Source organism: Cygnus olor, chromosome 2 (assembly GCF_009769625.2).
Source record: "Cygnus olor isolate bCygOlo1 chromosome 2, bCygOlo1.pri.v2, whole genome shotgun sequence".
NCBI classification, from domain to species: Eukaryota; Metazoa; Chordata; class Aves; order Anseriformes; family Anatidae; genus Cygnus; species Cygnus olor.
The window spans coordinates 56,223,074-56,239,751 of NC_049170.1; the positions used below are offsets into that span (position 1 = coordinate 56,223,074).

The following is a 16,678-nucleotide window of genomic DNA, read 5'->3' on the forward strand; positions in this document are numbered from 1 at the left end:
CATCCTTCTGTAAGAATCCATGTTTGATTTTTTTTCCTCTCCTAGCAATGACCCAGCATAGGCTGTCCTTGTCTGTGCAATTTATTAGCCCAGTTTCTCAGGCTTAGTTTCTGCATAGTTTTTTTTGGTGGACCTTCCATCTGGTGTTAGGAATTGTCTATGGCATTTTATTATAGTCCTAATATGAAGATGCACCATGGGAATTAACTCTGTCCTCTATGAAAATGCATTAAGACTTTCTCCTGAGACATGGGGACAAAAAAAACAAAACAGTATATCTGTTAAAATGTAATGTAATTCTACTTCGGTAATGTTCAACTGCTCAGAAACTTACAATTGGATTGCAAAACTGCTGCCAAATAAAGCAACAATAATTGAAACAGTTTTTTCAAAATTGATATTATACAACCCTGTATCCATAACACTTCGCATTTTTCTTAGCTGTAATTTTTGTTTAACATATACATGTGTATTCTTCCTTTTCTACTCAGTGCTTTTTGTCTTACTATGGACTTGCCATTTAAAGGATGTTTCTAATTTGTTGTATGTATTTGACTTAATGCATTGTGTGTATCCCAATGATCTTTGCACACTAACATTATTACTTTATCTTGAGTTGTTTTCCTACTGTTGCTTATACTAAGGTTGTAGTGTATTTCTTTATTTTCTAGGATTTTTAATCGGTACCTTCAATGCTAAATTAGTTGTCCATGTTGTGCCTCAAATAGCAGCTTGAAATGAGTGTGTGTGTTTTTATAACTCTTTGTTATCAGATGAATGACCTGAGTGTGTAGTATTTTAAAAGGAAGCATTTGTCTTGTAAATTATGAATTACTTTTCTCCCCATTTTAGCACATCATGTAATCATGATGTTCATTACTGGGTAAATTGAATATACTTGTTTTGTTTACTAGATGGAGATATTTCTCTCTGGTCTTAGACCCCAATTCTGGGTCTTCTGAGGCAGTATTTCAGATCTGTGATAGAATAATGGGAATTCTGCTTATTTTATTATTATTAACCTAATCATATAAGTTTTCCATGCAGGCATACTTTTGATTAGGGCTTAGCTGGCAATTTAATTTAGTTGAGGATGCTTTTTTTTAGACCTGAATCACTTACGATTTTCCAAAATCTAAAATTAAAAGGACTGTGCTCAATGCAGTATTGAAGTAAACAAAGCTGTGCTTTGTTCTGGTTTTAATGGATGTGCTACTTTAGTGTTGTCAGCTGGTTTCATTTATCTTTTGAATTCCTCATACTTTTAACATGTCTTTTGGCTGAACCCTAACTGAGATGATTTTGATATTCTATATTACCTAAAAATTGAGATTGTCTTTCTATTATTTATTCTGTTTCTATTTCCAGTTAATGGGATGTTTTCCATATTTTCCTTTGCTTAGTTTAGCATGTAATACAATGCAATTTGCGTTTTTATAATGCTTTTATGCCATTCTCTAATCAATATCATAGTGCATTTTGAATCACCGATTCTTTTTACTGTACTCTAACATGAATGGATTGTGATTTTTCATTTTTATTATCTTTAATCTCTTTCTCCTGTAATCACTTGTGTGTAGTAAATGAAATACAGGTAGATTCTACCTGCTGCCTTGAGGCATGGAAACACATCAGCTGTGTTTGACTCCTTGCTTAGGTTGACCTCTCCCTGCTAGTGTACTGTCCTTCCTTTGTGTAGTCAGGTTCTCTTGCATTATGGGAAACATCATGTATGCTTGCCTTTTTCTCCCTCAAAGATACCTTCCCATAATTTGGGTTAGCAATTTTGCTGTTTGTTTTTCAATCTCAACCTGAATATCCGGCATGTTTTCTTTCAAAATATTAATGTTTACATACAAATATGTGTGAGGCTCTTAGACTATTACTTTTTGTTCAATGATTACAATGTAATCATTGTAATTAATGTAAATTACGACATAGTATTGAGAACAAACAGGTTCTGCATTGATTTTTCTTGTCAAGATTATCATAGATTCTGGTAGAAACTAAAATCCACTTGGTACAAAACTGCTGAAAAATTGAGCTCTGCCTACAAAGATCTTTTAAATTGAATAAGTCTTTACTCATGACTGCCAGGTGTGTGGTGTGGCAGAAGTTGTGGCACTGGGCATTTGACTCAAGCCTGAAGAGTACATTTTTCATCTTTACTTATATTGTACCTTGATAAAAAGGCTAGGATTGTTTGCTCAAATGGATTATGCTCGTTTGAGAAAGCATTTTTTCTTGGGCAACTGGACATTTAAGCCTTTCAGCCTCTGATGGCTATTGTGAGCTGTTCAGTGAAATATCATAGGTTGTTACAGCGTGACTCTGGAGAGGAAGCAAGTCTTCAATGTGGTAGTGGCTTTGTTTCTGAATGCTGTCAAAAGAATTGTCAGCATGGGTGCAGTATATGGTCCTTGATTTTGAAAAATTCTGAGCAGGTTTACTGTTCTAACAGTTTCTATAATATAAAATACAACTTCAGTGCCAATGGTTGTGAAACATAAAAATGAAGCACTTGGTGCTAGCAGGGTGATCAGTAAAAGTAGAATCTGTCTTGTTTGCAAACAGCTGGACACTTTAGTTGTTCATGAGTACCTGAGAAAAGAGCGAGGTCTGTCTCAAACTTCTTATGTTGTCTGAATTTCTAGAACTCCTTGGCAATTGAGTGCCTGACTAGGAAGACTGTATTTGGTACATCTGTGCGCTCGAAATCTACTCTAGAAGCCTATTGCAGGATTTACTATCTTAACGACCATTCCTGCGAGGAGGGAAGATTTGTCTGTCTTGAACATTGCTGCCCAGAATCTAAGAATCTAATTTACAAGACTGCTTGTATGGATTCTAACCTCTATTTGTAGTGGGGTTTTTAATTTGTTCTGCTTTATTCCTTTAAATACATCAGATACTTTTTTTATGTAGCTATTAGGAGTGCTTAAACCAAATGTGAATGGTCCCCATGATTTGTAACTAAAATTACTTTTCTTCAGTGTCTATCACTGATTCTTAATTAAAATTACTTTTTCAGTGTCTATCACTGAAGTATGGATGGTGGTGGTTGTTGTTACTTAGACTGGAATGGTGTTCCAAGTGTATGATTGAAAGGAATTAGGTATGATAGGTATTAAGGAATATCTCTATCCTGCATTTCCCATCACTCCAACTTCCTTTGTAAGCAGAGGGGAAGGGTTTGGTAGTATTAATAGACATTGTTTCTTGCAGGATAATCATGGGTCAAACCGGAAAAAAATCTGAGAAGGGACCAATTTGTTGGCGAAAGCGTGTGAAATCAGAATATGAGGCTGAGGCAGCTCAAGAGGTTCCGACGTGCAGATGAAGTAAAGGTATGTTATCTTTTGGTTCCATTGTTTAAAACTGATATCAAATCGATTTTCGTCTGAAGTATGAGTTGGATTGACTATGAAAGTTGTCCCACAGTTAACAACTGCAATAAGTTTAATGAAATATTTTGTTAACATACTGAATCTTGTCTTAACTCTGATATTAAAAGTAGGTGTGATACATTTGTACGTGATTGAATTCAGTGTGCTAAGTATCAGAAGAGACTGGAGAGCAAGTATGGCAGTTCCTTTAGCCACTTACTCTAATTTCTTTAGAACTTAATTCCATGTTAAACCTGTAAGGCTCTAAATGTGAGAACTTGGTTTTAGTCAAAGAAAAGGATAACAATCTATTATAGAGCCTGACTGACACTCAAACTGGGACAGTTCAGTGTTGAGCCATTTCTTAAATTTTTTGGTGTTAGATATGTTATGATACCTTAAGATGTTAGCAAATGAGTTCATAGTCTTTGATTTATTTATAATGTTTACAATTGTGATTAATTTTTAGAGTATGTTTAATTCTAATCGTCAGAAGATACTGGAAAGAACTGAAATTTAAATCAAGAATGGAAACAGCGTAGGATACAGCCTGTACACATCATGACTTCTGTGAGCTCATTGCGCGGGACCAGGGAGGTTGGTTAACATGTGTTGTGGTAATTCCCCTTACAAGGTTGTTAGCATGTTTTAATTTTATTACAGGAAATTTGGCTGTTCTTTTAATTTTTTTTACCAGCTTGATATGACTTTGCAACTAAACAATTTTCTTACAAGTAAAGGAGTTATTTATTATTTACTTCCACCAGATGATTTCTGTCTGGAAAACACTAAATAGTAGGCTACTTAGCTTTGAGTGTCCCATGAGACAAAACTTCTGATAATACGTGGATTGTACTTCAGCATCCTTTAATCATTTTGTCTCACTGATATTGGGAGTCTAATGTTGCTTCCATCAGAGTTGATCCCTTTTGGTACAAATGACTAGTTACTTTAGTTCTTACTGAGTTAAAACACATGAAACCTGTGAACATAACTATTTGAATAAGTCTTCTTTATACTTACAGTTGTTTAAGCACACAGGTTCTGAAAGGAGTTGGTACACCCTTATGTTGCATATTCAGACTAAATACTAAATTTGTGAAAAAAGCTTCCATGATTCTGATGCTGATTTGAACACCCAAATTGGCTGTCATGTTGGTAGCTGAAACAGTGGTTGAAGTCCACTCCAACTTCCAACATTCACCCCAGCTTAATTTATCTTGTTTGTCAGTTGTTCTTTAGACCCTTCAAACTTAGCCAGTTTGAGGATGCTTCATGTGTAATTATCTGAAAACCTAACTCTTTTCATTAGGCTGAGAATGAAGACATAACTGTGTACAGGTTTATAAAAAGAAAAAAAAAACACCTTCCTATTCAAGGAAACTTGTCAGGCTTTTCTTTTCTCAAAAAAATTAGAGGAAGCTGATTCTCTTTATATCAGAGGTGCATTTGTGCCTGACTGTTTTCCTTTAAGCATGATTGAATGTGCAGCTCTACACATTATATGGAACTGTAGGATCAGAACTTCTCATAATAACTGAGAGGTATACATCCAGTTTCATTTTTTGATAGATCACGTCTCACCATTCCTCTATTGCTCTCTTTTTTTGTAGCTTGATTTACTATTCTTTTATTTTACTTCTTTGCCTGAATTGATTTCCTGCCTGAATTGATGGAGCACACTAATTACTGCATTCAAAACCAGTCTGTCTCCATGAATTAGAAGAACTCTACTACTTGACTTAAGAGTGCTATAATTTATAGTGGGAGAAGTGAAAGAAAGAAGTAGTATGGGAGGTGTTGAAAGATTACTTAAGTCTTTTTCTTTCTTAATATGCTAAATTTCTTCAGAGTTGTATAGGGTGATGGCTAGAAATTAAGTTACTTGATAGAAAGGATTTGAGAAACTTGATGTTCTTGATGAAGTCTGTAGGGCGTTGCTGATGACATAGGTTTCTTCCAATGCCTAGTGCAGTTAGCATCAACGAGAGACTATAATGTGTGGTAGCCTAATAAACATCAAGCTGAGTTTCATACCTAAACAATTGGGGAACATAACTGAGACTTTGTACTAAACACCTTGAGTCATTTTGACAGTCTGAGATTTCTAGTTCCAAAGATAAAAGTAATGATTTTTTACTTTTGTATTTTTCTTTAAATGAAAAATTTGCTAGAAGGCTGCTAGCTAGAAAACTAAATGTTAACCTGAAATGGCAATAAAGCACTATCATAACACAGTGAGTGTCTTGAGTATTGATATACAGAGCAAAAATCTAACTTCATTGCCTGCGTATTTAAAATAAAATAAAAAACCTGGCTTGTATCATTCTACGGGGGTACTGTCTCTGTATACTGTTTGTTATATTACTTTGTGTATTTCTTTAGAAATGTGAAGCTCTGTTCATCTTTCCCTTCTGGAAAGGAGAAAGATCTTTTGTCTCCACTTCCTTTTTTCCTTTCAGGTAGCTATGATAGCTGTTCTACATTTTGTTTTACTTAACTCCAAAGCTTCCTTGTTGTACTTTCCCTAGCGTTGTATTTTCCTATCTGCTTTTGTCTGTAACATTTTTTAGGAGTTTTTCATGCTGCTGTTCAACTAGTTGAGAAGAGCTGATCTGTATCTGTTATCTGTTGAATCAATGCAAGAATAACCTAGAATGTTTGTATTTCTGTGGCATGTTTATCCTTTGGAGGCTGCATACACATTAGAATTTCCAAAAAAAAAAAAAACAACTCATTGACATGTCCAGAGTTGCATATTAAAATGTTAATTTTTCCTCTGCTCTTTGTAAACAGTGAGCATAATTAAAGATTTGGGTATAGTATAAAGATATGCAGACAGTAATGGGTAAGCAGGGCAGGAGTTAACAAGACATAAGTATCAATTTCCATAAGATGTCTTGCTGTCATTAAAGTAAAATTTTATTTTTTAACATGTATCATACATGATTTCTACAGTGTATTGTCTAAAGCCAAGGGAATTTTCATCTGCCCCTCTGGCTTCAGTAAATACTCTAAGACCAGTGTAGCAGCAGCAGGTACTAAATCTCTTCTGAGGTACAAAAAATGGTTTATATGACAGGCTGAATAGTCTGAATAAAATACTAAGTATCTAACACAGCCACTTAGTATTATGTGGAGGAAAAAAAACACATGTTCTATTGATAAAGGTATTAAAACATAAATAATTCCTGCATATTTTTCTTGCTAAACCTGTTCTTATGCCATACAAATCTGAAGCATTTCTCAAAGGCAGGTCTGTCAAATTTTGACAAACACCATTTTGTTTGTTGTAGTGATTTTTCTGTGATTTTTTTCCCTGAAATTGCTATGTAAGTGTAACTTCAACCTTTTATTTCAGTGCTCTGTTACCAGTGACATAGATTTTCCAAAACAAGTCATCCCACTAAAGACTCTCAATGCTGTTGCTTCTGTGCCTATAATGTATTCTTGGTCACCCCTTCAACAAAATTTTATGGTAAGTTTAAAAAGGTGGTGCTAGGAGAAATGTATGGTGAAAAGAGAGGGGGTTAGTTTTATTTCTAAAACACTAATAAAAGGTATTACCAATTGCAGAGTAAACCTGTGTTCTTAATGGCCCTCAGTATCTCTACAACCTTGCTGTAAATAAAGCCTTACAGTATTTAATTTCATCATAGAATGGTTTGGGTTGGAAGGGCCCTTAAAGATCATCAAATTCCAACCCCACTGCACTTTTCACTAGATCAGATTTGTTTTGGGCACCCATTCAACCTGGCCTTGAACGCTTGCAGGGCTGGGGCATCCACAGCTTCTGAGCAACCTGTTCCAGTGTCTCACCACCCTCTGGGTAAAGATTTTCTTCCTAATGTCTAATGTAAATCTCTCCTTTCTTAGTTTAAAACCATTACCCCTTGTTCAATCACTACTCTTTGACAGAGCGCCTGTGCAACTTTCTTATGGGCCCCCTTTAGGTACTGGAAGGGAGCCTTCTCTTCTCCAGGCAGAACAACCTCAACTCTCAGCCTTTCTTTGTAGGTGAAAGAAGAGGTACTCCAGCCCCCTGATCATCCTCGTAGCCCTCATCTGCACTCGTTCTGAAATGTCCATGTCCTTCTTGTGCTGGGGGCCCCAGGGCTGAACATAGTATTCCAGGTGGGGTCTCACAGGAGCAGTAGAGAGGGAGAATCACCTCCCTTGACCTTCTGGTCATGCATCTTTTGATGCAGCCCAGGGTACAGTTGGCTTTCTGGGCTGGAAGTGCACATTGCTGACTCATGTTGAGCTTTTTGTCAACCACCACCCCAAGCCCTTCTCCCAGGGCTGTCCTCAATCCATTCTCCACCCAGCCTCTATTTGTGCTTGGGATTGCCCCAGCCCAGGTGCAGGACCCTGCACTTGGTCTTGTTGAATGTCATGAGGTTTGCACAGGCCCACCTCTTGAGCCTGTCCATGTCCCTCTGGTTGGCATCCCTTCCCTCCAGTGTGACAACAGCACCACACAGCTAGGTGTCACTGGCAGACTTGCTGAGGGTGCACTTGTTTCCACTGTCCATGTTGCCAGCAAAGATGTTAAACAGTGGTGGTCCCAATACTGACCCCTGAGGAACACCACTAAGCACTGGTCTCCACTTGGACATGGAACTGTTGACTCTCGAAGTGCGACCATCCAGCCAATTCCTTACTCATTGAGTTGTCCGTCCATAAAATCCATGTCTCTCCAATTTAGAGACAAGGATATGGTGGGAGACTGTCAAATGCTTTGCACAAGTCCAGGTAGATGTCAGTTGCTCTTTCCCTGTCCATCAATGCTGTAACCCTATTGTAGAAGACCACCAGATTTGTCAGGCATGGTCTGCCCTTTGTGAAGCCATGCTGGTTGTCACCAACCACTTCATTTTTTGTGTTCCTTGGCATAGTTTCCTGGAGGATCTGCTCCATGATCTTTCCAGGCACAGAGGTGAGACTGCCTGTCCTGTAGCTCCCCAGGTCTTCCTTGTCTTCCTTTTTTTAAAAGGGGTTATGTTTCCCCTCCTCAGTCACTGGGAACTTCACTGCACTACAATGACTCCTCAAAAAGGATGGATGGTGGCTTAGCAGCAACATCTGCTGGTTCCTTCAGGGCCTTTGGATGCCTCTCATGTCCCATGGACTTTTGCACCTTTACATTCCTTAGATGGTCTTGAAAGTGATATTCTCTTACAGCGGGCAGTTCACAATTCTCCCTGTCCCTGCCTTTGCCTTCTGGGACTTGGGCTGTGTGGTTAGAGCTCTTGCAGGTGAAGTCTGAGGCAAAGTCATTGAGAGCCTGAGCCTTCTCCATATTTCAGGTAACCAGGTCTTATGTTTCCTTCTGGAGAGGGCCCTCAATTTCCCTAGTCTTCCTTTTATCACTGACATACCTATAGGAGTCTTTCTTGTTACCCTTGATGTCCCTGGCCAAATTTAATTTTAAAAGGGCTTTGGCTTTCCTAACATGATCTGTGGCTGCTTAGATAATGTCTCTGTATCCCTCCCAGGCTTCCTGTCCTTGCTTTCATCCTCTGTAGGACCCATTTTCTACTTAAGTTTGGCCAGGAGCTCCATGTTCATCTATGTAGGCCTCCTGGTGTTTTTGTCTGACTTCCTCTTTGTTGGGATGCATCACTCCTGAGCTTTGCAGAGGTGATCCCTGAATATTAACCAGCTTTCTTGGGCTCCTCTTCCCTTCAGGGCTTTGTCCCATGGCACTCTACCAAGCAGACCCCTGAAGAGGTCAGTCTGCTCTCAAAAGTTCCAGGCTAGTGAGCTTGCTGTGCTCCTTCCTCACAGTCCTCTGAATGCAAACCTGCACCATTTCATGGTCACAGTAGCTACGGCTGTCCTTGGTCTTCATATTTCCCACCAGCCTCTCCTTGTTGGTGAGAATGAGGTCTGGCACAGCGCCTCTCCTCCTTGCTTCCTCTGTCACTTGGAGAAGGAATTTGTCATTCATGCATTTCAGGAACCTCCTGGATTGCCTGTGCCCTGCTGTGCTGTCCCTCCAACAGATATTGGGGTGGTTGAAGTACCCCATGAGGACCAGGGCTTGCAAATGTGAGGCTGCTTCTATCTTGTCTATAGAGGGCCTCATATGCTTGGTCTTCCTGATCAGGTGGCCTGCATCAGACCCCTACTATTTTGTCCCTGCCCTCCTGTAATTCTGCCCCACAAGCTCTGTCAGCTCCCTATCTGTCCCCAGGCAGAGCTTCTTGCACTCCAGCTGCTCACTGATGTAGTGTGGTGCCCCCTCCTTGTTTCCCATGTCTGTCCTTCCTAAAGAGCCTGTATCCTTCAGAGCCATCCTGCCACATCCTTGTATTGCCAATGAGGTCATGGCTGTGCAGGCCTGTGTGCATCTCTAACTCCTCATTTGTTCCCTGCGCTATGTATTAGTGTAGAGGCATTTGAGTTGGGCCCCTGATGAAGCTGACTTACTGGCTGCAGTGGCTGGAATTTCTTTTGCTGCTCTTCAGGTGCTCTCCTGCTGAACCGTGACCCTTCTTCAGGCTCTGGGCATCTGTTGCTAACACAAACATCAGACTGGGAGGAGCGGGATGGGCTGAGGTTCCCCTCCCCTGGCAACTTTAGTTTAAAGCCCTCTTCACCAGCTTTCTCAAAGTCAGTCCTATGCTCCTCTGGCTGTAGCATCAGTCCTGTAACTATCTGTTGATCTGACACATTCAACTGGCCCTTTCAAACCACTTCCCTCTGACTGGGAGGACTGATGAAAAAACTGCCTGTACTCCTGAGTCCTTCACTGCTGCTCTCAGGGCTCTGTAATCCCTCTTGATGCTCCTCAGACTGCTCCTGGCTGCATCACTGATGGCCGCATGAAACAGCAGCAGTGGATAATGGTAGTTAGTCTCCAAGGCTTGGCAGCCTCTTGGTGATATTCCTGATACGAGCCCCTGGTAAGCAGCAGACTTCTCTCGAGTGGATCAGGTCAGCAGATGGATGCCTCTGTACCTCTCTCTCAGAAGAGTCATTTGCTACTATCACCTGTAGTCTTTTCTTAGGTGCACTATATTTAATATAATGAGAAATATTTTCTGAGGGATGTGACTGTCCTTACGTAAGACAAGTGACCAACATACCTGTAGCAGAATAATAATTCTTATGTACTAAAGAGATCTCAGTTCTGAAATAGTTTCCCCATGTAATGGTGATTTCATAGCAACTGGAGTTCAGCCTTTTTTCTAATTAGCTTTACTGTATATGCAAGCTCTAATGTTAGATTTCTGATAAAGGTGTTTGACTTACTTGAAAAGCTTAGCTTATTACAAATCTTTGTCACAGCATTTTGTATACAAAGGCTTCTGCTAAAATGGTTATGATGATAATCACAACAAAGCAATTTAAATAACTAGTTTTATCAGTGTAAATACAGAGTTCTTCCACACTTTTTTCTACTTGCTTTCAATTTGTCAGTATTTGGGTATTTGCACTGCTGCAGAATGATGATCGGCAGGATTGCATTGTCTATTTTCCTAACAATAGAAGGCTCTTTTGAAATGCTGGAAAACACAGCTGAGTATCAAGGTCTGTAAATTCTACTGATAAAACTTCGGGTTATTAATGTGGTAAGTCTGGATATAGACAAAACAAATCTGAGAATGGCATTTGGATTAAATAGTGTGAGGCATATTTCTATGCTATCTGTTTAGACAACTTGAATTTAGAGTCTTTCTGTATCGTGTTTTCTTATCTCTAGCAAAGGAATGAAAGGGTGATTTCTATCTCACATTGCTGAGAGAAGCAAGGAAGAGAGAATGAATTTATCAGTGCAAGCTTCCCAAAGCTAGGTAGCTTATTGTGCTTCTATAGTAGAAGTTTTGTTGCAACACACTGCTGACCTTAATGTTAGGAGTTGGTGTCAGCATCTTGAGCCTTTCACAACTAGTGCAAAAAGTTGTTAAATAAAGATGAGGGTTTTGTTTTTAGTTAACTGTGAATATGCTAAGTGGTGAAGCCAATTTAACTGTTATGTAAACAGTTGTAGATTATGAAAGCAGTAGTGCTGATATGGCCAACTGAACATGCAATTTAACAACGATTATGATCAAATGATTTTACTAGGTAGAGGATGAAACTGTTTTACATAACATTCCGTATATGGGAGATGAAGTGCTTGACCAGGATGGTACCTTTATTGAAGAGCTTATCAAGAATTATGATGGGAAAGTACATGGAGACAGAGGTGAGCCCAAACACTCAGGTATACTAATCACTTCTTTCTATAAATAATTTTTGTCAGTTTTATTTGTTAAGGCCTGATACTTGATTGTTACAATAGTATCTCTAGAATGCCTGTGCTGTGTAAATGTTGGATATAATAGAAATCCTTACATAAATATAGTGACTTTCATTTTCATAAGGCTACAAAGTATTCAAGTATGGAGAAATTAAATGCATTTTTTTTTTCCAAGACCATACAGTGATTCATCATAATGTCTAAGCGAAACATGGAGAAGTTTTTGGTGTTCGATGTTCAGGGCTTTTGAATATAATAGTATAACATCCAGATGTGTGTCCTGCTTAGCAGAAAGTGGCAGGAGAGGCATGCAAAACTCTGATTATAATAACACTTACAAATTACGTTCAGTAGAACAACCTTTTGTGGGTTTTGATTTTCTTCCCTTACCTTCAAGGTGTAAATAACTTTTCATTGGTTATCACAAATTAATTGTATCAGAGAGTCATAGAATGGCTTGGGTTGGAAGGGACTGTAGTAATCCATCTAACTCCAACCCCCCTGCTATGGGCAGGGACATCTTCCACTAGACCAGGTTTCTTAAAGCCCCATCCAGCCTGGCCTTAAACACTTCCAGGGGTGGGGGGAGGACAGTGTCAAATGCTTTGCGCAACTCCGGGTAAACATCAGTTGCTCTTCCTGTATCCATCAATGCTTTAACCCTGTTGTAGAAGGTCACCGATTTGCCCTTAGTAAAGCCAAGTTGGCTGTCACCAATCACCTCATTTTCCATGTGCCTTAGCATAGTTTCCAGGAGGATCTGCTTCGTGATCATTCCAGGCAGAGATGAGACTGACTGGCCTGTAGTTCCTTGGGTGGTCTTTTTTTTCCCTTTTTAAAAATGGGAGTTATTTCCCTTCTTCCAGTCAGTGTATATGTACCTATCTACAGTATGTATATGTATTCACATGTGTAGTTTTTTCTTGAATCAGTAGATCTGTTTGCTCTGGGTATCCACTCAGAATGGCTTATACAAGCCTAATTTTATAGTTGTAAAAGCTTCTCTGACTATTCTGCTTCCCCTTCACAAAAACATTTGTCCTGTTCTGCTCCCCGCCCACTCTGTCCCAAGCAGAATCATTTCTTGCAGTGCTACTTCTTACATTCCTGTTACTGCAGGAGTGACTAAGGAGGAAAACTACATTTCTGAGTACATTTTGTGTCACTCATGAAAGTTAAGCATGTGATTCAATAGTAAACGTTACTCAGTCCTACATCAGTCTTGCTAATGTCTTCAGGATAGATGGTGCCTTTATATTTCTTGAAGAACATCACTGGTTTTTGCCTTTGGATAATTTTACAAATTTACTGATTGTTGACACTCTTGTCAGAGAACTGATTAGATCAAAATGTTGACATTACTAATAAATGTATTATATTACTGATTTAATTTATTATTGAGTCCAGCTTTAAAATTAATCTCCTTTCACTGCCTTGAGTCCCACGTTCATGATGGCAATAATTCAGGTCCTTCGTACCTGTATATCAAAAGTCAAAAGAATGCTTTTTATTTTTCCAGTAACTGTTTGTGTGGCTATAATGAAATTTAAATGCTGTGGAAATCTGTAATCCAGAGGCATTTCCTTTTTTATATATATATATATATATATATTTTCTCGTGTATATATAATGAGCCATAATTATAAAATAGTTTTGTAGTTGCACTTTTGGGAGAGAAATTCTCACTAATCTATGTGGGTATGTTGAGAGTCTGTTTAAAACATCCAAATACCTGCCTCTTTCCATTATATGCATATTAATAAATCTATGAGCTTCCTTCAAGTTACAGTGTGACATCCACCCCTGTTCAAGTTCAGAAGCAGGGTGAAAGCACTACAGTTGCCACATGGTTCAGTTATTTTTGAGAAGTAACAGCAGTATGTTAATGTACAGTTTTCCTCTCTGCAAAAAATGCCTTTTTGTGCATCTGTGCTGCCCTGTGAGTTTCACAGCAGAATCTGAGCTAAACAAGCAGATGCATGGCATTGTCTCCTTGAGTTTTCTTGTGAATTGTGTTTATATTTCTTTGCCAGTGACATCTACAGTAGTGGAAATAGATGCTAAAACTACCAGCCAAAAGTCTTTCTGGGGATTCCGTATCTGTCTAAGGATAGTTTCGTAGTCTGTTTGCATGCATTGGCTGTCTTTGCATGCATAAGGCTGGCTTAACCCAACAATGTTGGAATTGGGATTCTGGTATAAAATCTCTTAATCTAGCTAGTAACTCTACTCTTTAAAAAAAAAATCTATCAAGGAAGAGAGATTTATTCTTGTTTACTGGTATGAAGAATGGGGAGTTGAAAAAGAATTTTCAAAAATTTTTCTCCCCATCCTGGTTCTCAGGTTAAAAAATGAATACCAAGTATTTTTAATTCTTCTGAGTTCATACATTGAAACGAAGAAGGAAAAATACAAATTTGTTTTTCATAATTTACAGCTTTTGCCATAATTCAAGTGTAGGGAGGATTAAAAATATTTCATATATACCATGTGCTTTTCTGTTCACTCCCAATTTTGCTGAATTTCAGAATGTGGATTTATCAATGATGAAATATTTGTTGAGCTGGTCAATGCACTTGGTCAATATAGTGATGATGAAGATGATGATGATGGAGATGACAATCCTGATGAAAGAGATGACAAGCAAAAAGATCGGGAAGGTAACAGGATGGGTATGTCTGTCTGCAGACCTTAAAATTTAAGACCAAAAAAAGCTTTTTTTTTAATCACTTGGTAAATTTGTTCAAACCCTTCAACTTAATAGTTTTCAGATCTAAAGTAACATCATTTTCTTCATCATTTTCTTTGCCATATAGCTCAAGAAATTTACAGAGAATACTACAAAAAATGCTTTTGTCAGCTTTTGTTTCTCTCCAAATTGAGACAATCAAATGCTCAAAAATCAGTTGGGAATCTGTCTAATAAATGCTTTGGTAAGCCTCAGAAAATGAAATAATATTATTCTTAAGTAGACAGTTCTGAATTGCCATCTCCATCTGCTGGTGAAATAATGTTTTCTCCAAATTTTATTAGTACAGTTCTGTCAGCAGGAAAGATCACTTTAAGGAGTTTAATTTAAATTCTCAGTAATTTAGAAATAAAAACCTTTGTTTCTTTTTTATTAGGATTTTGGCGAAGTCCCTCTTTGAACACCTCCTTGAAGTAGCAAAGGAGCAGAAATATAATTTTTGTTTGTTTTCCAAAATTTTGCTTCTTTGACAGAGAAAGAAAGTCATCCACCTCGGAGGTTTCCTTCTGACAAGATATTTGAAGCCATTTCTTCAATGTTTCCAGACAAGGGTACAGCAGAAGAACTGAAAGAGAAGTAAGAAAGTATTTCTTAGTATATATTGCTGTGTTGAATTATGAAACAAAGATTCCTTGACTTCATTAAGTATTTGTTGATAAGGAGTGGTCCCCCTAGCTTCGAGGTTCTGTGACTGTTGTGTAACTAGTGCAAGTGATATTTGAAGGTAATTGACTGTTCTCTCCAATTAAGCCAAAAAATAGAGGTTTATTAGCTTTCTTTTCAAACTACTGAAAAGTGGTTGCTTGTGTGTGCTTAATGCCATTTTCTTGAAGTGGCAAAATAAAAGCTGTTTAAAAAAAGCCACCTTTTTCGTGTTAGTAATATATATGAAGAGGTGAGTTTCAAAGTAAATGCATGTGTTCCTAGCAATTTTATACTTGTGTTAATGAGTATAGAACTAACGTGTCATATTACTTGCTGATGAACCTTTCTAGCTGACACATTACCTACCATTTTTTGTAAAAAAAAAAAAAAAAAAAAAAAAAGTCACTGAAAACAGAGTGGTACTTGTAAAAATTTGTTTTTCATTGTACTGAATAAACAACTTGTATTTCTTTCTCCTAAGATACAAAGAACTCACTGAGCAGCAGCTTCCAGGAGCTCTTCCTCCTGAATGCACACCAAACATTGATGGACCAAACGCTAAATCTGTTCAGAGGGAGCAAAGCCTACACTCTTTTCACACACTCTTCTGTAGGCGCTGTTTTAAATATGATTGCTTCTTGCATCGTAAGTACAATTGTATTGTGCTTGTATCTCTTGCTTTTTGCAAGTCAGAAAACTTAACATAAGATGCAATACAGAAGGAAGTAAAGAGAAATGAAAGCATTACTATCACTAAAGTTTACAAAAGTAATTTGTCCATGTTGACACTATTTTGTAGGGAAAACTACACCTCAGAAAATTGAATGCACCTGCTTGGGGTTTATGCTTTTTGCATTTAGGAATGCTTGTAGAATTGCAGGCTTAGACCAGCCTGTGATGTTATTTCTATTTATCTGGTCTTCAAGAGAACTACCCTTTTTCCCACTATTTCTGTGTTACACCTTTGCGGTTTGTGCAGAGAAACTGAGAATGGAATATGATTCTGTATAAAAATATTTGGTTATTCAACAGACTTGCTTTGTCTTCTAGGAGGGAGAATGAATATCTATCCACAAACAGTTTTATCTTTCATTCTCTCAGGTCACTTTCACCTGCCTGATGATTTGAAAAAGAATAGTTTCAGACAGTTGAATTTTAGTAACTGTGATATCCTTTTCACTGAATTCCTTTTGTGTTGACCCACACTTTTGGGGAATTCAAAAAGTGTTAGCAATGACATTAGTTTCCATTTGCAAAATATGAAGAGTAAGAGAAATTCGGAACTGCTAATTGAGACAATTATTTCTCTGAGAATGGAGTCAAAGGTAAAGGGGAACCTAATGGTCAAATATGAATTGGTTTGGACCTTAGTTAAATACTACGATGCCCTTTATTTCAAATACTTTTTCTCTTTTGACTTAACTGCTCATACGTATGTTAGACTGTAAGTATAAATGCATATTCATCTGGAAATCTTCATGCTTTGTCAGCAGCTCCTCATGCAGCATGCGTGCATTCTGCCTGTATTTGTACTTCATCCAGAAGGCTTTACACAGTGCTGGTGCTTTTTAGTATCCCTTAGTTGCCTCTTAGTTTGAGGAGGAAATGGCGTTGTCCTTACATGGGGAGGGGTGGGGAAACTTCTAG

At 38.1% G+C, this 16,678-nt stretch overlaps 1 protein-coding gene across 1 annotated transcript in view; it reads left to right on the forward strand.

Moving 5' to 3' along the window:
- The first annotated feature begins 3,225 nt into the window (after positions 1-3,225).
- Positions 3,226-16,678, forward strand: part of EZH2 (enhancer of zeste 2 polycomb repressive complex 2 subunit) — a 34,732-nt gene continuing 21,279 nt past the window's right edge. The window contains 9 exon segments of the mRNA XM_040550378.1: positions 3,226-3,300; positions 3,302-3,347; positions 3,856-3,898; positions 3,901-3,983; positions 6,748-6,864; positions 11,463-11,583; positions 14,166-14,309; positions 14,860-14,962; positions 15,513-15,676. Coding sequence (XP_040406312.1) covers positions 3,233-3,300; positions 3,302-3,347; positions 3,856-3,898; positions 3,901-3,983; positions 6,748-6,864; positions 11,463-11,583; positions 14,166-14,309; positions 14,860-14,962; positions 15,513-15,676 — 889 coding nt within the window. The 5' untranslated portion in view covers positions 3,226-3,232.